The 19,153-nt window shown below is 49.1% G+C and overlaps 7 protein-coding genes across 7 annotated transcripts; 3 read left to right on the top strand and 4 right to left on the bottom strand.

Moving 5' to 3' along the window:
* Window positions 1-362: 362 nt before the first annotated feature.
* FIESC28_11722 (uncharacterized protein) lies at window positions 363-1,477 on the top strand (the record flags this gene model as incomplete). Its single annotated transcript, XM_031165837.1, has 7 exons — window positions 363-403; window positions 453-465; window positions 521-581; window positions 630-767; window positions 814-1,095; window positions 1,146-1,263; window positions 1,315-1,477. 7 exons carry the CDS (start codon window positions 363-365, stop codon window positions 1,475-1,477), a joined length of 816 nt encoding a protein of 271 aa, XP_031010098.1.
* Window positions 1,478-2,744: 1,267 nt separating this feature from the next.
* FIESC28_11723 (uncharacterized protein) lies at window positions 2,745-3,796 on the top strand (the record flags this gene model as incomplete). Its single annotated transcript, XM_031165838.1, has 4 exons — window positions 2,745-3,044; window positions 3,096-3,216; window positions 3,267-3,572; window positions 3,621-3,796. The coding sequence occupies 4 exons, from the start codon at window positions 2,745-2,747 to the stop codon at window positions 3,794-3,796; spliced, it is 903 nt and encodes a 300-aa protein (XP_031010099.1).
* A 240-nt stretch (window positions 3,797-4,036) lies between these two features.
* On the bottom strand, window positions 4,037-6,475 carry FIESC28_11724 (uncharacterized protein; the record flags this gene model as incomplete). The annotated part of the gene is made up of 1 exon (XM_031165839.1): window positions 4,037-6,475. The coding sequence occupies one exon, from the start codon at window positions 6,473-6,475 to the stop codon at window positions 4,037-4,039; it is 2,439 nt and encodes an 812-aa protein (XP_031010100.1).
* A 345-nt stretch (window positions 6,476-6,820) lies between these two features.
* FIESC28_11725 (uncharacterized protein) lies at window positions 6,821-13,820 on the bottom strand (the record flags this gene model as incomplete). The annotated part of the gene is made up of 5 exons (XM_031165840.1): window positions 6,821-8,944; window positions 8,995-9,546; window positions 9,595-13,427; window positions 13,479-13,486; window positions 13,534-13,820. 5 exons carry the CDS (start codon window positions 13,818-13,820, stop codon window positions 6,821-6,823), a joined length of 6,804 nt encoding a protein of 2,267 aa, XP_031010101.1.
* A 625-nt stretch (window positions 13,821-14,445) lies between these two features.
* Window positions 14,446-15,672, top strand: FIESC28_11726 (uncharacterized protein; the record flags this gene model as incomplete). Its single annotated transcript, XM_031165841.1, has 2 exons — window positions 14,446-15,063; window positions 15,112-15,672. 2 exons carry the CDS (start codon window positions 14,446-14,448, stop codon window positions 15,670-15,672), a joined length of 1,179 nt encoding a protein of 392 aa, XP_031010102.1.
* Window positions 15,673-16,042: 370 nt separating this feature from the next.
* FIESC28_11727 (uncharacterized protein) lies at window positions 16,043-17,735 on the bottom strand (the record flags this gene model as incomplete). Its single annotated transcript, XM_031165842.1, has 3 exons — window positions 16,043-16,714; window positions 16,762-16,825; window positions 16,873-17,735. The coding sequence occupies 3 exons, from the start codon at window positions 17,733-17,735 to the stop codon at window positions 16,043-16,045; spliced, it is 1,599 nt and encodes a 532-aa protein (XP_031010103.1).
* Window positions 17,736-18,841: 1,106 nt separating this feature from the next.
* On the bottom strand, window positions 18,842-19,042 carry FIESC28_11728 (uncharacterized protein; the record flags this gene model as incomplete). Its single annotated transcript, XM_031165843.1, has 1 exon — window positions 18,842-19,042. One exon carries the CDS (start codon window positions 19,040-19,042, stop codon window positions 18,842-18,844), a length of 201 nt encoding a protein of 66 aa, XP_031010104.1.
* Window positions 19,043-19,153: the final 111 nt, after the last annotated feature.

A 19,153-nucleotide genomic window follows, 5' to 3' on the forward strand; every position in this document is an offset into this window, starting at 1 on the left:
CCCGCTGTTGTATGTTTTTTGCTGTTTTTGATGCAGAATTCTCAGTAATAGATGGCGTCCTCAATCAAACCTCCTTATCAAGCAATTCACGGTGTAAAATGTCAAATATGAATGCCAAGACAATTAATATCATGAAAAAGGTGCCCTTTAAAAAGAGGCGTCCAATAAAACATCAACATTGGCTTTCTTCGGAAATGCCATATTTTTAAAATGCGCATTGTCCACAAATCGATAACAACGTCATCCCGCTTGTTCCGAGGTATCTTGTGGTTCTGCTGCACTTCACCGCCTGGAAGATACGTAAAGTTTCTTGGAAGGGAGGATCGTGAAGAGTAAAAACAACACAAGAAATAATAGCAAGTATGGTGGACTCGTTTTGGGGTCCTCAGACCTCTTATCTAAAGTATGTACCGCCATGAAAAGAATTGGAGTGTGGTTACTGACTGATTCAGCTTCTGCGAAGAGGTAAATACCTCGAATCTTCTGCATTGGAAGCTTGCAATTGACATGTCATTTATAGGATTATGTGGTTACGCGATATATCGCTGAATTCATCAATACCATCAGTAGTCTTACATATGGTTTGTTTCATCTCCAATTGGTTGGGATCTGCAATTGACCTTGTCTAGTGGCATATGGACTCTATGGCTTGTTGACCTCGCCCAAGTTCCCCACGGGTCCCCGGTTGATTTCCTACTGTGGACTTATGGGTGTGGGAATTTGTTCGGCTGGGTATCACATGACTCTGAAGTATCACACTCAGATGTGTAAGTCCAATGCCTCAATTTATGTCATTCATGCTGACTTTTCTAGCTGATGAGCTATCGATGCATCTGCTTACTACGCCTCTGATCTACCGTCTTCTCAGCTTCAAGGCCTCGCCGGAAAAGACGAGGCTGATTGGAATTGTTCTTTCAATCATGTTTACGGTAGTTATGGTCACACACATGGTCATGGACGAGTTCCTGCTCCATGCTACAACGTTTGGCTTGGGTATTTATGTCATTGCTACACGAGTTTTGAAGATTATTCCTCAGCAGGTGAAAGACCCTGCTACGAAGAAGAAATTTCAAAACATTGCTGTCCTGGGTCTTGGTAAGCAACCATATCAAAACTGGTCTGCAAGATGATACTGATACTCATAGGATCCTTTGGCTTTGGATACATGGTCTGGCTAATCGACGAGTTCGCCTGCCGATACCTAACAAATGCAAGACACGCCATTGGTCTTCCCTTTGCTTTCCTACTCGAATTACACGGATGGTAAGTCCCATGACTAGTCTATATACCAGTGGGTAAGCTAACTATTATCAGGTGGCATGTTCTCACCGCTTTCGGAGGATATACTGCTGTGGCAGTCATCGATATTGTTACCACGGGAGAAGTGACAGGGGATCCTACTGATAATTTTGCTTGGCCGGTTCCTCTTGCGCTTAAGCTTATGGATAATCGGGACAGCTCGGTGAAGCAGGGGTGAGCTCGGTGAAAAGGACGGGTAGGGATAAATGGAGCTATAGAAGGATTTTGAGGAGTAATTCTGGAATATCAAACGAAGAGACAGATTCTAGAGCCTTTTTTCTCCCGGTCTTCGCTTCGATATCCTTGATTTTGTCACGTTCTTGGCACGAAACATCCCGGAATAATGGAAGTTGGGCAAAAGATCGCGGCCTGACCGACCATATCAAGGTAGTCAGTCCCATAGTTTACCGGGCAAAACTGCCCGATAAGACCATTGCCAAACAGCGAGTAGGTAAACTCGTGCCGAAGAGAACCCCATGGGGACAATGATAGTAGCGTATCAAAGTGTCTAGTCTACCAACGTGGATAGTCAAGGAACTGTTCGAGACAGCACATGTCAATCTTTACCAGTCTGATATGAAATTGCATCTTGACGATCTTTGACCGGACATCGGAAAACTAAACCGGTATCGTGAAACAAGACGAATCAACGGAAATCTCTGTTAGCTTATGCGTCATGCTCCACAGAATAATCACTCTCAACTCTAGATGAATCCAAATGCCGATATCGCCCGAGTACCGTCTCCCAGCGTCTAGCCTGTGGTGGACCAAAATAGGAAGAGTAATTCATTTTCGTATCTCTGACCCGTGTCTCCGAAATGCGGCTCCGCAAAAGATATGTACCTGGTCAATTACGTGCTTACGATTAGAATCCAATCCTTGCTTAACCCTTAAGCTTAATGACTCTTACCCACCTGTCTCACCTCTCCACGGTGTTTCCCCGGGGGGTTGTCGTTCTCCTTATCTATGAGCTATTAAGCATAATTTTATACGTACGTGATCGGCAGTGGAGAAGTGGGCGAAGCAATAACCTTAATGCTCCCTCAAAATAACCTCACTTTCATTGATTGAGAGTACAGTCGTGGATGGTATTCTGGAAATGTGCTTGATCATCAACTAAAAAAGATTCCGCTGAGCCTCAATGCAGGTTCAGCCAACCACTCTCCCACAGAGTAGCATTTTCCTCATTTTTCTGACAAACTGGTTGTACGCCACGTTCTTGTACTATGACGCATCGGGAAGAACGAGATAAGAAGGAAACCGGTCTAGAAGGTCTTCAGTCTAGCTAGTTAGTGGAACCGCTAGACGGAGTTTTCTCGATATTGCTCGGCATGGTGGGAAAGACGGTGCAATGCCGAGATGCCAAGATGTCTGGAAGATGTTAATAAAGACGAGAGCTCTGCTGTTGTATGGTAGGTAGTTTGGTTCAGTATCAATTCATCACAATGCCTCAATCAATAGACGTCTCAAGTCCTGCTGCTTACTCCCCCGCCGAAACAGCAGAACTAATCTGTCGCGCTGGCGTGAAAAAAGGCCGTTCTCGTCCTGACAAGGTCTTTCTTTCAGGCATCACAGGCGGCTGTATCTTAGCTTTCGGATGCGCGGTGTCATTAACGGCTTTGACTGCACCATGGTACCAAGAAAACGCGCCTGGTCTGATCAAGATCATTGGTGCTCTGGTCTTTCCTTTGGGATTGGTTACTGTTATTTTGACGGGCGCTGATCTGTTTACTTCTACGAATTTGGTAAGTTGGACTGTTAGTGAAGAAGTGGTAGGGCTGGGCTAACTTGGGTAGTTCACCTTTGTGGCTGTGCTCAATGGACGTTTGTCGATATGGAGGATGCTGTTACATTGGTTCCTATGTTTCTTCGGCAATCTTGGTGGATGCTTGTTTGTCATGGCCATCATCGTCGGCTGTAAGTCACACCCACCTTCACTCACAGACATTGGCTAACACCGTCTACAGTTGGAGGCATATTTGACGGTGAAGTATACAGAGAAGAGATCATCTCCTATACAACAAAGAAGCAAATCGCACCCGAGGCCTATCAAATCTTCCTTCGCGCAATTGGCTGCAACTGGCTCGTTTGCCTCGCATGCTTTCTGGGTGTGCAAGCAAAGGACTTGACTTCCAAGGTGGTCGGCATGTGGATTCCCATCTTTGCCTTTGTCGCTCTCGGCTTTGATCACGTTGTCGCAAACATGTTCTTCATGCCTTTGGGTATTTGGATGGGTACGCCTGGTTTGACTGTCGGGCTTTACATCTGGAAGGGTAAATCTCGCTCACCTTACATCAATTGATCTCCGCTAATCGTCGCAGGCATGATTCCCGCCCTTTTTGGCAACATTATTGGAGGCAGCCTTTGCTGCGGCGTGTACTTTTGGTGGATGTACTTGGCAGATATAGACGACGAGGAAGTGCCCCAAGGTAAGGGTGTTCTACCTCATGCTCACGATAGCCCCTCAGATGAGGAGAGTCAGATGGAGTCACGGTAGAGGATGGGAGTAAAAGCATAGACCTTAGATTTAGACCTAGACAAAAGTAATGACCACTATAGATCATATAGCTAGCTACCTTGAATCGTAGCTTCCTTCAATCATGGCCGTCTTCAATCTTGACGTGACGACCTAGGCAGAATGATTGTCGCCTAAACCTTAGAGTACCAAAACGAAATAGACGAAATGCTGGCCTAAACCGGCCTAAACCGGCCTAAACTATCGAAATTGTTTCATCTCTTAGGGTTCGTCTTTTATCTCCGCACTCAACAATGCATCGATTTCTTTGAGCAATGCAGATTGGCCCTGAATCAGTGGTGAATCCGATAGAGCCTTGACGTACGGAAGAGCATACAGGAACCCATTCTTCAAAGGTTGCAGCTCGTAGATATGCTCAATGTTCTGTTTTACCGACTGCTCGAGTTGTGCCAACATGTTCTTCTGACAGGCTAGCTTATTCTCGCACGCCGCCAACGCAAGTTCTGGCTCGAGACCAGCAGCTCTGAAAGTGAGTCTTATGACCTCCTTGAGATTGCCTCTTCCATTGGTGGCATTTTCGGAACAAAACTCCTTTTCTATGCTGGCGATGAACGACTGCAGCTGCGACAGAGACTTTCGTGCCCCTTCTATGGTCAGTTCACTGCCTTGGAGATAGACTCGTAGAGCCTCCCAGTCTCGGGATACAGCTGCCGCGCTTCCTAGCAGGCCCTCAATCTTGGCCTTAACAGAGTCATCCAGCTTGCGTTCAGAGGTTCGGGGACGCTTTGGTGTAGGAGTAGCTCCGTCCCCGTTGATAATACCATCCAGCAACCCATCCTTCGCCAGGTTCTTGAGCTGGGATTCCATGCCTTCCCAAGTAGGATAGCCGGACTTCGGACATAGTCGTAGGTGGTCGATGGGAATTTCCATGTATCTTGCCACTCTGAACAGCTCATTTGCCCGAGAAGACCGCTTTTTGCGAGTCTGGCTCGAGATGCTATCTTGATAGTCGTAGTCCTTGGTATAGGGGGCCATAATCCCGAAACGTCGCTGAACCGCTTGAGTCATACCAGTAAGTGCGTTGTCATTGCTAGGCAACGGGAGATCTCGAAATACCGGGCCGACCTTCTTTGCTGGACCACTTAGAGTCATAATTCTCGTGTCGGAACTAGGCAGCCAATAGTTCACACCCAGGGTATGCGCCAGGGCGTAGGTGGCGCGGTTGAGGTGTTTGGAAAAGAGCCACGTTGGACCGCCGATGTAGCGGAATTTCCCATGATCCTCGAGATCATAGTGCTTGTTATGGTGGTAGCTGGGTAGTCCAAGAGTTCGAATGTCGTCCAAGCAACAAATCTGGAAAAGATCGGTCGTTGGAGGCTCTGCGCTGGTGCAATCCGCGGGGAACACCATCTGAGTACCTGGCATAGAAGCAGGAATCAGATTCAACCTGCACTTACTTGAGACCTGAGGATATCGTGACCGAATCTGTGAGCACCAGGTCTTCATTTCCTTCTGATTGATGGAAGATGCGTAGACTGAAGGATCTCGATTGGAGTGGTAGGTTGCGAAACGAGCCGGATGAATGAATGCGGTGAGGTGTTTTGTCTCAACGTATCTGAGCATATGAGGGAAGTACAAAATGAACCTGGCAAGGGGAGTAGGCTTGATAGCCTTTGGCCCCTCAAAGCGATGAGACAAAAATCCTTCGTTTGGCCAACCCTCATCAGCCAGATCCGTATGGATGATTGCTGCAGCTAGTGCAATGTTCAAAGGCACATTATCATGGGGGTATTGGCGCAGAAACCTCTTCATCTCCTCGATCATTTCGGGTGGGAATGTCAAAACAGCCATCGGGGGCCAGCGCAGTATGTAATGCAAAGTGTCGTAGCTTTGGCCGTTATGAATAGATCGACAAATCGCCGGCTTGCGGTCTGGTGACTCGCTCGAAGGAAGGACTTTTGCAACCCCAGCAGGACTCAACCCACGTCTGAGAAGACTGTTCTCGCGCTTAGCAACCCGCATGAAGTGTTCTTTCTCAGAATCGGCTAGTGTGTTGAAAAGTGCAGATTTGACGTGCGCGATGTTGCCCGGAATCAACATGTTTTCGAGCCAGATAATCTCTCTGCCACCAGATGCATCGCACGAGTTTTCCAATTTGACAGATCCCAGGCCGTCAGTATTCTCTTGAGCATCTCTATTCCATTCTGGGCTTTTGGTCAATACCATCGGCAGGAAGTCGATGGCTGAGATACCGACGAAAACTCCCTGAATATCGCCAGGCCCAAGTCTCGTCGATGGGAACTTGTCTACTATGCTGTCGCTATCCCTACAAGCCCTGGCAACGAGCTTGAATACGACATGCCCGGATGTAGTATTCCTCACAGTAGACTGCTCCTTGAGGGCTAGAGGCTCCCATACCGAGCGATCCTTGAAGGTTGCATCATCGCCTCTTGTCCCCTTATGACGTTGTGGGTCGAAAAAGAGAGGAGGTTGGTTTGGGCGATACTTTACTGGTGTAGTCCGAGCCTGAATCGGTATAACCTCAGTGGCAGTCGGTGATCGGAGCCATCTCTCGTCATCTAGAAGGTCTTCAGGCTTCCCTCCGTTCGCTTCGAAAAGTTCACCTTCCTGAATCTCTTTGTATGTCCCGTTGGGACACTTGAGCCTCACTATAGGCTTCGCCGCCTGAAGGTTGGGCATCTCGGGAAACCGATGCTTCGATGGCGGTGGTGGTGATGATGATGATGAAAGGAAATGACAGGCTTGATAGTTCTCGAGTTAAGTCAAGAAATTAGGCTGCCTCTTGGTCTTCTCCATGTGATTTAATAACTCTGAATCACGGCAGGTGTAGGCAGCTGTCAAGCACTGCACCGCTTAGCTAGGAATTTACCTAAGGCTCTACTAAAGTCGTCATAGCTTTGTTACTAAGGGATGATTTTATGCAATCTGAATTCGTCTATATGGAGAAATATTCACTAAAGAAAATAAAGAATGTCTAAAATCGCGCCAATCCTCACCACAGACCGTTCAAATTCCCTTCGTAATCTATACCCTAGGTCCCCAAAGCCTCATCCGCTCAGCTTCAAAGCCAGCCTTGTCCTCAGCAGTTGTCTTCAAGAAGCCAATTTCCTTCCAAATATGAATATACTTCCTCACCACCGTCTCCGAAACAGGTCCCACTGCAGCCAACGACTTGGAGTGCTCGAGAGTATTCTTCACATCCAGGGCGAGACCGCCGCATGCCATACGAAGGTATGTATCTTCGAGGAAGTCTGCGAGCAGAGCAGCGGGGTTATCCTGTTGAGGTGCCTTTCGCACGAGATCGAGCCATTGTTTGAAGGGGACGAGGTTGGGGATGCGGAGGGTGTCGGACAGGATGTTGTTTACGTCGCGCCATTGTTGGCCGATCGGGTTGTCGATGTGATAGATGGGATGGGGAACGCGATCGGAGAGGGCGAGGTCAGTCAGAGTGTCTGCAATGTCATTGACAGGTGTCCAGTTGAGGTTTCCATCGACATCAGGCAAAGCGTTCAATGTCTGGGACGATTTGATGAGGAATCCGAAATGCTCCATTGGGTTCCAGTAACCGCTCGTCTTCGACCCAGCGATCTGACCCAGACGAACCACCATGGGACGGAAGCGGTTGGGATACTTGTGAAGAGTCTCATCGAGCATCCTCTCGCAACCCCATTTCGCTTCAGCATACCCGTTACCGAGGAGTGAATCGATGGTAGCTCTCTGTTCGGGAACAACAATCTTGCCAGTTTGACCAGCTGCGAGACCCCATTGTCCAACGACACCAATGGATGAAACCATCTGGAAGCTGAACTTGAAGTCCTCAGGACGACTGGAAGCACAAGCATGACCGAGATCGAGAAGATTGCGGAAGACCTGGAATTGAGACTCGAAGCCAGAAAGAGGCCGCTTTGCACTCATGGGCCATGCATTGTGGATGATATGGGTGACATCCTTCACCACCGAATCGTAATCGCTATCCTGCAGTCCTAGCTTTCGCTTTGAGGTATCGGCCTGGAAGATTCGAAGCTTGGACTTGAGATGCTCGGGGAAGCGGATGCCCTTGTCGCGCATAGCCTTGTACTGACGGGTCTCGGGGTCTTCTCTGTTCTGGCGGTTCAAACAGACGACAGTGCGAACCTCTTCGAGTTGGGCGATGGCATAGACGAGATGGCTACCAAGGCCACCTGATGCGCCCGTAACGAGAACTACGTTGTCACTCTTGCCAAGAGCTGGACTGGAGGGAGTGGAAGTTGGCGCAGAGAAACCACCTGTGTACTTCTGTACAAGTTCAGTGATAGCCTTCTCTCGCGAAGCAAGAGTGGTGATATCGCTGTGCACAACTGCAGTCTCTTCAGCAACTGCCTCGGAAACAACTGGGGCAGGTACATCGACAGGCTTGTTCTTAGCAGGCGCAGTCTCAGCAAGACCCAGTTCCTTGGCGAGCATGGTTCTAAGATCAGCGACAGTCTGACACTCCATGAACAACTGCTCATGTCGAACATCCAAGTCAAAAGCATCTTGGAAACGACTGGCAATGACAAGCGACAAAAGCGAATCAACACCACAGTCCGCAAAGTTGGTATCATCGTCTAGATCAGCACGCGCAACACCGCTCTCCTCAGATATGATCTCCAGAGCACGCTCAAATTCGACATCAATGGTCTTGACAAACTCTTCTCGAAGTTCAGGTGTGGCACTACCGCTTGTATCGGTCTCACGACCAGAGTCACTAGCCGCAGAGCTGGAACTTCCGCTAACATCTTCCTCTGGGCCTTGCAAGAAATCGCGAAGATCCTTAACGGTTGGATGTTCGAAGAAGAGAGCGTTGAAGTCAAGGTCGATGTCAAGTTCTTCCTGGAAGCGGGCCGAGATGGTCAGGCCCAGGAGGGAGTCGATTCCTACGTCTGAGAAGGTTGTTCCGTCGGTGAAGTCGGCTACTTCGATTCCACTTTCTTCGGAGATGATGCGGATTGCGGTTGAGAACTTGGTGGTTACCGTCTTGGCTGGAGGCTTGTTCTGAGTTGGCTTGGCAGGTGAAGCCTTGGACGGCGTGGTTTGGGGTTTGTCCTGGACTTGGCGTTGGGGCTGACCCTTCTTGCCACTCTCAATAGAGAGAATGACCTTGAGCACTCGTCGAGGGACACCTTGGATCTAGTGAAAAATCAGTACCATGTTAGGGGATACTTATTGTCGGCGCTTACCGCGATCTGTCCAAAGAAAGCAACGACGCGATCACCATCAAAGATCACAACATCACCATACCAAAGCTTATCCTCACCCTCGAACATCTGAGTATAAGTAGTATACTCCTTCTCAAAGTCCAGCTCCTCAAACAGCTCCAAAGAGCCCCATCCATGGTTCATATAAACATCGACGTCAATATCCGTGTTATCATTGCAGTTCATCGCGAAACCACATGACTGGGTAAGCGAATCAATGACAGCAGGATGGGTATGGAAATCGCCATCGCGTTTCACAGTGCCGAAGCTGATCTTGCTGGATGCCTCGAGGGTTGTGCTGTTAAGCACGACTTCGTCGATCGCGCGGTAGTCATCGTGGAAACGGGCGAGCGGTCGGATCATGCGATAAGCCATGGGACGATTGAAGCGGGCGCTTTCGCCGGTTGTGATCTGTGAGCGGAGGTTTTGCATTTTCTGGAATGTGCTGGAGGCCTCAGACTGTAGAGATTGCTGGTGGCTTCTGTCTTGAAAGCGGACGACACAGGTGGAGTGTTCTTGAAGGCTTCCCTTGTTCTGTGAGCGGTTAGTACTGAAGTGCGAAATGGAAGGGGAAACACTTACATCGAAGGACATGAACTTGATAGCGACAGAGTTGGACAACCAGTCGGCTTCAGCATGAGCCTGAATAGGTTGCTTCGACCCATCACCTCGCAAGATCAAGGCTTTCTTGATGTCCATCTCCGAAACGACAACCATATTATCTTTATTCTGAGGCTGGTACTTCTCCAAAAGATACTTGCCGAGAGTCAAACCGATATCAGCATATACAGATGGAGTGCAGAGCGGAATACCATCAACCTCATGACCCTGAACGAGAGGACTCAAATCCTTGCGCGTAATATCAGCCTCAACGATGATATGCGTCTTGTTCGAGTCGCCGCTCTCTTCGACAACATTGTGGATGGTGGTGCTCTCAAGCTTGGGCGCATTGCTGATGACCAAAGGAGGATCACCCTTTCTAAGGGACCAGTCGTTAACATACTTGATCCAGTATTCCTTGAGATCCCAGCTGTAAGCCGGAACTGCGACGACAGAGTGTGAACCTGGGAAACTGCTCTGGTAGTCTGCCCAGTTGATGTTGGAGCCTGCGTCATAGAAGGTCTTGAGTGCGGCGGATAGCATCTCCCACGGTGCTCTGCCGCGCTGCAGGGAAGCAATACATGTCATTTGTTGGCCGAGAGTGGGCTTGACCATGCCTGTGACAGCAGGGTGAGGACCAACTTCGAGCATCATGTGGCGATCGCTGATGGTACCGTCGCGGTAGGCGTTTGTGAGAGCGGACAGCATGTTGACGGGCTGGCGAGAGTGTTTGGCAAGGTAAGAAGCGCTGAAGACATCGCCATCTTCAACAACGGTACCATCAAGAGGACAAAGAACAGGAATGGTGGGTTCAGAGAATGTGACCTTCTTAGCCAAGTCTTCGATATCACCAACCATCGGCTCAAGCTGAGACGAGTGGAAAGCGTAAGGAACCTTGAGCAGAGTAGTCTTGAAGCTTGCGGCAGTAAGGATCTCCTTGACTTTGGCAATCTGGTCATTCGGCCCAGCAAGGACAGTCTCGACAGGAGAGTTGATACAAGCAGTCTCATACTTCTCACCTTTCAGAGCCTCGGAAATCTCGTCTTGGGATCCCTTGACAACAAGCATAGCATGTGTACCGCGCGAGCACTTCGTCTCAAGCAACTGCGCCCTACCACCAACAAGGAAGAGGGTATCAGTGTCTGACAAAACGCCGGCGACATTGAGAGCGGCATACTCCCCAAGGCTGTGTCCAACAACAGCGCTAGGTATAATGCCCCAGGAAGCCCAGAGTTTGCTCAATGTGATCTGGAGAGAAACACTAGCAAGTTGGACAAGCGAAGGTGCAAACTTGGCAACGTCTTGTTCCTCGGATTCGATAAAAGGAATCATGGAAGGAAAGCCCAAGTTCTGGCCGATTTGGTCAAGTTGGAGAAGTTCCTTGCGCACGAAGGGGTTTTCTTCGAAGAGCTGTTTTCCCATTCCTGGGTATTGTGCTCCCTGGCCTGTGAAGCTGAAGACAACCTTGGGTGCGGCCTTGGGACGGTTGACACCAGTATTGTTCTGAAGAGCAGTTTCGATCTTGCCACAGATGTCGCTGGGCGAAGAGCCTGAAATGAGAACACGATGCTGATGGTGAATGCGACGAGCGGTGGTCGTGTATGAGAGCTCAGGGAGAGAGACATCGGGGTTCTCACCAAGGAACTTGAGCATGGATCTCAGGTTGCCCTGAAGAGAAACACCACTCTTTGCCGTGAAGGCAATCGGGAACTGAATCCTAGAATCCTTTCCACCAAGAAGTTTCTTCTTGAGTGGAGCATCCTCAATCAGCAGCGCAGAGTTACCTCCAGCAGCACTGAAGTTGTTCACCATGACCCGTCTTGGCACATCAACACTGAGCTTTTCCCAGGGCGTAGGCTCAAAAGCAATCCTAACGCCCCTCTCCCCAAAGTCTGTAGGAAAGCGATGATTGATCTTAGTCTTGATACCACAGTGCGGAACGATGGTGTTCTTCTTCATCATCTGGAGAACCTTGATGACACTGCACACTCCAGAAGCCGCTTCGCCGTGACCGATGTTGGACTTTGCTGAACCAATGAACAGACGCTGGTCTTTTGTTCGGACGGCTTTGGAGGTAGCTGGTGGTGCAAATGTTTCTAGGACGGAGGACATTTCTGTTGCGTCGCCTGCTTGGGTTCCGGTTCCGTGCATCTCGACGTAGCCAATACTGTAGGGATCGACGGCTGCCTCGTTGAGGATCTTGTTGAAGATGACGCGTTGGGCTCCGACGTGAGGACGAGTGATACTCTCTGATTCAGCGGAGTGGTTTGTGTATGCGCCGAGGACAACACCCAGGATAGGGTCGTTCTCAGCAAGGGCATCGTCGAGTCTCTTCATAATGATGGTAGCGATACCTTCACCTCGACAGTAACCATCAGCACCATCATCAAATGTCTTGCAGTTGCCAGTTCGAGACAGAAAATGACCACGGTCAAGGCCAGCGTGATAGTCAGGGTTTGTCAAGACGTTAGTACCACCTGCAATAGCAGTATCGACATCATTCTGCCAAAGGGCATTGCAAGCAAGATGGATACCAGCCAAACTCGAAGAACACGCTGTGTCAACAGCGTAACTAGGACCGCTGAACTTGAAGAAGTAGTTGATGCGACCGGGGATGAAGGCTCTGTTTCCTCCAGGGATGAAGTACGTGTCGATATTCTGAGCGCTGTTCGTTTCCATCCAATCGTTGCTGGTGACTCCGTAAAAGACACCGACGCGATCAGGCCGTGTGGAGGGAGTGGCATCTGGAACGATACCAGCCTGTTCAATGGCTTCATACGCTGTCATGAGAGCGAGTCGCTGAGCTGGATCGACCTGAGGAGCTTCTCGGGGAGAGATATTGAAGAAGCGAGCGTCGAATGAGGCAGGATCATCGAGCCAGCACCCGAAAGGTGTAGCACCAGTGTTTTTGGCCTTACCTGTAGGATCGACGTGAGTCTTTTGATCCCAGCGAAGACTTGGGACCGGCTTGTGGACATCGAGACCCTTGTAGAGGAGATCCCAGTATGCTTCGTTGTCTTTGGCGCCAGGGAAGCGACCGGACATTGCAACAATGGCGAGCTTGGGCTTGCTAGTTCCTGAGTCAGGGATGTTCTCGAATTTGATCTTCTGGCTCGGAGCCGATGTATCAGGAACAAGAGAGCGTAGAGACGTCTTCTTCAGAGCAGTGTAGATCAAATGCTCAGCAGTGGTACCAATCGGCGCAATGCTGAACTGCTCAGCAGAAGCATCTTCCAAAGAAGTTTGAACACCTTCGAAGATGGAATTCCAGCGGAGTGGATGAAGAAGCACTTGAGCGATGGCGTCTTCAAGGAGTGTGACGAAGCTGCGCTCTTCAGGCCTGACACCTGTGCTTGAGAGAACGGGGATCTGCTCTGAGAGAGCTGTAGCCTCGTTGAGCATGAGGCTGCTGATAATCCTTCGAGCATCCTTCTGAGAGTAAAGATGAGGAGCATGGTATGCGCCAAAGATAGGAATGCTCTTTGAAGTGATACTCTTGGAGGACAACCATCGCGTAAGATCAGACAGACGCTTTGGCGGACCACTAACAGTGATACCATTCGGAGCATAAGCGCTGATATATGGCTTACTCGCCAAGGGTAGATCATTCTGATCGCAATACTCTTCAATAGCAGCGGTCGCCTTTTGTCCAGGAACAAGAAGTGCCCAGCTCTGGTCCTGCAAAGGGTCAACCCTTCTAGCAGTATCAGTAACAAGCAGACCAGTTCTGAAAGAGGCAATAACGGCTGATACAGCCATGGGAATAAGGTCTGCTGTGAAACTACTGCAACTGATAGCTGCAGCTGCAAAGGCGCCTGTACAAAGTCCAACGACCCTTGTATTCTGTGCGTCATATGACGAAATACCTGCTTGACTATCTGATATTAGCATCAATCCATGTAAGTCGAATGCATAGCATACCTGATGAATGTGGCAAGTTGGTAAAGCGTAGTCATCGCCATATCAAGCGCAACACATCGCTGTCCACTCTGATCCCAAAGAAGAAGATCTTCGAGACATGTAAATCGCGGAAGATCTTTCCGAATGCTATAAGGAACCTTGAAAAGCTCCACGCGGATGGCATGGTATCCCTTGTTCAAGAAATCTTGGAGAAAAAGATTGTCGCGCTTTTGAAAGAGGGTTTTAAGATGAGGCTGGATCTCAAAGGTTTGATCTCCGAAGAGATATAGCTTGAGATGGGAAGCCATGACAAAGGTGTTGAATCTTGTAAAGATGTAGGTTGAAGTCTAATTGTCTTGTCTATTGTTTGCTGCTATTTCATCTTACTTGAAGCGATGCTGTCTCTTTTTATCTACTCTTTCATTTAATGTTATTATCTCTTTTCTCATTCTCACCGTAATCTTATTGATGATGCTATTCTCCTCGGAATCCGATACCATATCTTTCTTGCCTTGATTCCCAAATGCCGTCATTGTTTTCCTTGTTTGCCGAAGTAATTGACTCCCAAAAATGAATCCCGAGCTGAGGTTCTCGAGATAGGAAACAGATCTTCACCCAGGATGATGCAAATCAGGGACATCAGATCCTGCAGGCCTTGCAGCCCTGTCAGACGGCAGCCGAGTGTGGCTACGGGGACTCTACCGGGGACTTGATCGGCAATTGTTTATTGTATCCGGGCATTAATGGAGTTCGGAAGCCGTGTTAGTCGCTCTGTTGTCAGAGTCGTATTGATCATAAGCTTATTACAAAACCGGATTGATAGCTCGCGTACCTCGCGTTTTGCTTTACGTTCCATCGATACGATACTACCTAAATCTTATCTGCATACAGCATAACACCACCATCATAGACATCATCACCTGACAAGTCACAATGAACAAGACTGATAGAGACTCTGTTATCGAATATGCCACTCAGCTCAAACAGCTGGTGCATGATCCTCACAGCTTCCTAACCGAACTCGTCGTCCAGCAGCAGCAGTATTACTGCATCGGCTGGCTTTGTCACTTCGATGTACTTTCTTTCATCCCACTCCCTTCCAAGGCAATTTCCTACCCTGAAGTCGCCATGCAGGCCAAAGTGCCCTTGTCAACACTGCAGTCTGTAGCGCGCATGGCTATGACGGCAGGGTTTCTCTGCGAGACCAAGGATGGACGACTCTCGCACAATGACTTGTCTCGTCATTTTGTTACAGACGTTCATATGCGCACGCAGCTTTTGTACATGTTTAACCAGACTGTTCCTATTATGGCGGCTCTGAAAGAAGCTAGTGCCAGATGGGGCAATACGTCGCAGACGAATGAGACAGCGTATAATGTTGTTTATGATACGGATCTTTCGTTCTTTGGTTATCTTAAGGCGAATCCTGATTTGGGAGAGGCTTTTCATGCTTACATGAAGAGTCGGGCCGTGTCTCACACCGGGTCCAATGTTGAGCACTTGCTCCATGCGTTCAATTGGAAGGCATTGGGTGAAGCTACTGTCGTTGATGTAAGTATCTCTCTTCAACAGGATTGATGATGAACTGACGGTCCTTAGATTGGTGGAAGCAGTGGCTCAACCTCCATCATGCTAGCCACAGCATTCCCTAGTCTCAATCTCATAATCCAAGATCTGCCCGAGCCCATCCAAAACGCCCGCTCTCGCATCTCCGACCTCCCTTCGGACATTCAGAGCCGCATCTCCATGATAGAATACGACTTCTTCACTCCTCAGCCCATTAAGCACGCTGACGTCTACCTCCTTCGCACCATCCTCCACGACTGGCCTGATGCCGACGCCGTGAAGATCCTGCAGGGTGTAGTTGAGGCTATGGGTCCTAACAGTCGCTTGCTGATCATGGACATGGTGCTGCCTCAGCCGGGATCCGGGAATAAGACTTTTGAGGCGGCGCTGCGACAGAAGGATCTTACTATGATCCAGACTTTTAACGCGAAGGAGCGAGAGGTTGAGGAGTGGGGTGCGTTGCTTTGTAAGGCTGATTCACGGTTGAAGATTCGGGCTATTGAACGGCCTGCTGGAAGTGAGTTGTCGGTCATTGAGGCTGTTTTGGAGGGAGAGGTTGTTGATGAGTTGTCATGGCATTCATTTGTTGGGTAGATGATAGAGTGAGATCTTTTAGCTTGGATTAATAGAGGTGCTTGGGTATGCTGAGTTAAATGGGGTACTTGTTGGGTTGCAGGCTAAGTCAAAGCAGTGAAGATAGCCTGTCGATCTTTGTCCTGAAGGGATGATCTGCCGGACGTGTAAGTGACAAGTAGCCTTGGTAGAATGTTCTAAGTGTCTAAACATCATTATTCAGTATGTTATCTCCGTGAGGTGTTCTCCATAGAAGTCACTTACCTTCACGGGGGTCAAACACTGAGTCATCAATGAAGCCATCACATGCCCAGCTTAACAAACAACGTCATTCCAATTGACTCCCTAAGCACAAACACCAACAGACACTCAACTCATCACCTGACTCAATCTAAGCCCAATCCCCATCTTGCAAATCCTCCAACTTCTGCCCCACCTTAATCTGCTCCTGCACCTCCTTCATCGTCCAATGCCTATACTTATGTCCCCGTGGAAAATTCGTATTATGCAACGGAATCTTCCCATCACTCAAAACATGATGCAGAGCCTCACAAAACTTCTCATACGCATACGCCTCAGCATCATGGCTCCAAACCCACTTCGGATATCGCGATCTGATCAGGGCAGGGTTCTTGGCAATGGCGTCCCAGTCTGTGTGCTGCTTGAGCTGCTGGTTCACGAAACCCATCTTCTGACCACATGAGACGCGCTGAAAGCGGAGTTTGTTGTATACCTTGGTTGCGTTGGCGGCTTGGGATTTACCGGCGAGTTGGAGGCATGTTGCGAGGGTTATGCCGTCTTCGATAGCTTGAGTTGCGCCGTTGCCTGAGGTTGGTAGGAATGCGTGGGCTGCGTCGCCAAGTTGGACGACGCGACCGCCGGGGGATGTCCATTGTTCGTGGGGGTCGCGGAACTTGAGTTGCCAGTTTACGACGGAGCCTTTGGGGGCTGTTTTGATGAAGGCTGCTACGGCTGGATGAACGGCGTTGTTCTTTTCCATTGCGGCGATGACTTCGGCTGGGTCGACGTCTGGAACCCAGGACTCGTTGGCAGATTCATCGTGCTGGGAGGTCAGCAGAGTCAAGTTGAAGAGGTGAAGGCGAAACTTACCGAGTGGATGAAGCTCCAAAACGCGATATCCTTTGTGAGCGCAATCATGTTGTGGGAGCCATTTCTGCGAACGGTCAGTCAATCATTCCAGACGCATCAAGACCAACTCACCCAAGCCAAAACTGCCAAATAGGCTGTCCCTCAGGATCAAAGTTCCACATCTCCTTAACAAGAGGATCCTTAAGCGCATACTCGACCGGATAACCTGCCCGATAAATCGCCTTTCCACTCGTCGTCAGCGTCTCAGGCATCGGAACAATAGTATTCGACTTGGTACGAAGCCCATCGGCGGCAACAACGATATCAGCAGTCCTCTTCTCTCCATTCTCAAGGGTGACACCACCAGCGCCTTGTTCAAGATCCTCCCAGTACTCAACGACCTTGTGGCCCCATTCTACCTTGATTCCCACACGCTCTGCCTGTCGCAGGAACGCGCGGTACAGTTTAATGCGACTGTGCGCATTGACAGACGGGAAGCCACGTCGACCCTTCAGGTTCTCGGGGTCATTGAACATGGGGGGTGCAGGACCCCAGATCCTCTCGCCGGTCTGTTTGTAGTATGACATAGCGACATCATACTGGTTCTCCTCAATCTCATAGCCCATGTCAGGCCAATGTCGAAGAAGAAGAATTGCGCTGGGTTGGATCTGGACATTGTCGCCTGTCCAGACGGGAGAAGGGCTGCGGTCTATAACACGGACGGTATGGCCTTTGCGCCAGCATTCGAGAGCGCAGGTTATACCTCCCAGACCAGCACCAGCGATGAGAACTGTGATGCCAGTTTCTGGGTAGCGCATGACTTGAAGATCGATTTCTCTTTTGATAGAGTCCTCGGCCCTCTCTTCGTACGTTTTGGTATGTTTGGGATGGGTATCACCATTGATAGCGATGCCATTGGTGTCGTCGCCATTGACAGGCTGGTTGGCAGTAGCCGAACCATTGGTGTGAGGCTTATCCATGTCTCCAAGCTGCATGTCGAGAACACTGGAAAATAAGAAGATTGAGTTGAATTGAGTTTGAGAACTTGGCCTTGTCAAACAGTGGCATCTCCCATATTTGAAGCCTGATACTGTATCATCACTAACGACGCCTCGCAGGACTTGGCATCCTATTGTCGACGCCACCAACACCGTACTACTACAATCCCCGACACATTTCCCGAGATAATCTCAACGGCAATTGGAGAAGTTGGGCGCTAACTGCTGACGATTCTGTGAGGATGGCCAAATGGGTCAATGATCGCGGATGTTTGCTACACAAGGCGCTCTTGGCATTGTGAAGCTATTGCTCAATGCTGAGGGACTGCTCGATTGATTTGCCTAATTCAAGGCATTATCATCGTCGGTGATTGTGTTTTGATCGAATTCGGAGTCCGAAGCCGCATTCTCCAGTGGAAGAAGGAGTTATAGCCCGTATTTCCACCAAGGCAGTATCATGAGTCTTAGATCGGACAGCCTGATTCCGACTTGGCTGTCGGGATCCGAGGGTTCTGTCCTACGTTCGAAACCTATCAGAACCGCACTTTTCTACCTTGACCGAATATTATATACAGTAAGCAGGCCCACGGATTAGGATATATGATTCATTACATTGTACAGACATATGTCCCGAAACGAGTGAAAGAGCATCAAGTCATGATCCCAACTGATAAGGCAGCTGTGCCCAAGACTAAAACTTGATACGGGATGAGGCAAAGATTGGATGATTGAGTTACACAGCCCTCATTATTGAAGGTGTACACAAAGGCTCAGGGTAACAGGATGCACATGAAGCGACTTCGTGTAAAGGGATAAAGCAATTACCAGAACTCACAGTAGGAGATAGGTCGAGATAGGGCAAATATACTATATTTGAGCAAAAACATAAGATGGTTCAGTGAATGAACATAGATACCGTCGTTGGAAGCTAACAATCCATCCAGATCATGATATTTCACTCATGTCTCAAGCCTCAATACACAGGCCGATATGGGAAAGAAGAAACTAAGCCAAAAACATTTCTTTTATGATATCTTTACAATAGCCAATCTAACCCTACCTCTCTATCCCTACCTCAAATTCTCATTCATTCTTTTACATTTTTAAACATTCAACTCAGCAGCCTTAGCCTTCTGGATAGCCGCTTGGTAAGGCTGAAGCTTCTTCTCAAGCTTACCACCAGGGCCGCAGAACTTGTCAACAAGCTGGGCACTGCGACCGATGTAAAGCTCGGGCTTCATCATCTCATCCAGGTCACCCCAGATGGGCTTGAAGAACTCGGTGTTCTTGATGCGCTCGACCATGTCGTTGGGCTTGCCGAGACTTTGGACTTGGTGGGAGGCTTCGAAAGAGAGAACGCGAATTTGCTCGTGGGCCCTGGTTTATGTCAGTCACTCTTTTTTTTTTTTTTTTTT

The sequence above is a fragment of the Fusarium coffeatum genome (genome assembly GCF_003316985.1).
Source record: "Fusarium coffeatum strain FIESC_28 chromosome Unknown BRIP53273_contig_474, whole genome shotgun sequence".
Classification (NCBI taxonomy): Eukaryota; Fungi; Ascomycota; class Sordariomycetes; order Hypocreales; family Nectriaceae; genus Fusarium; species Fusarium coffeatum.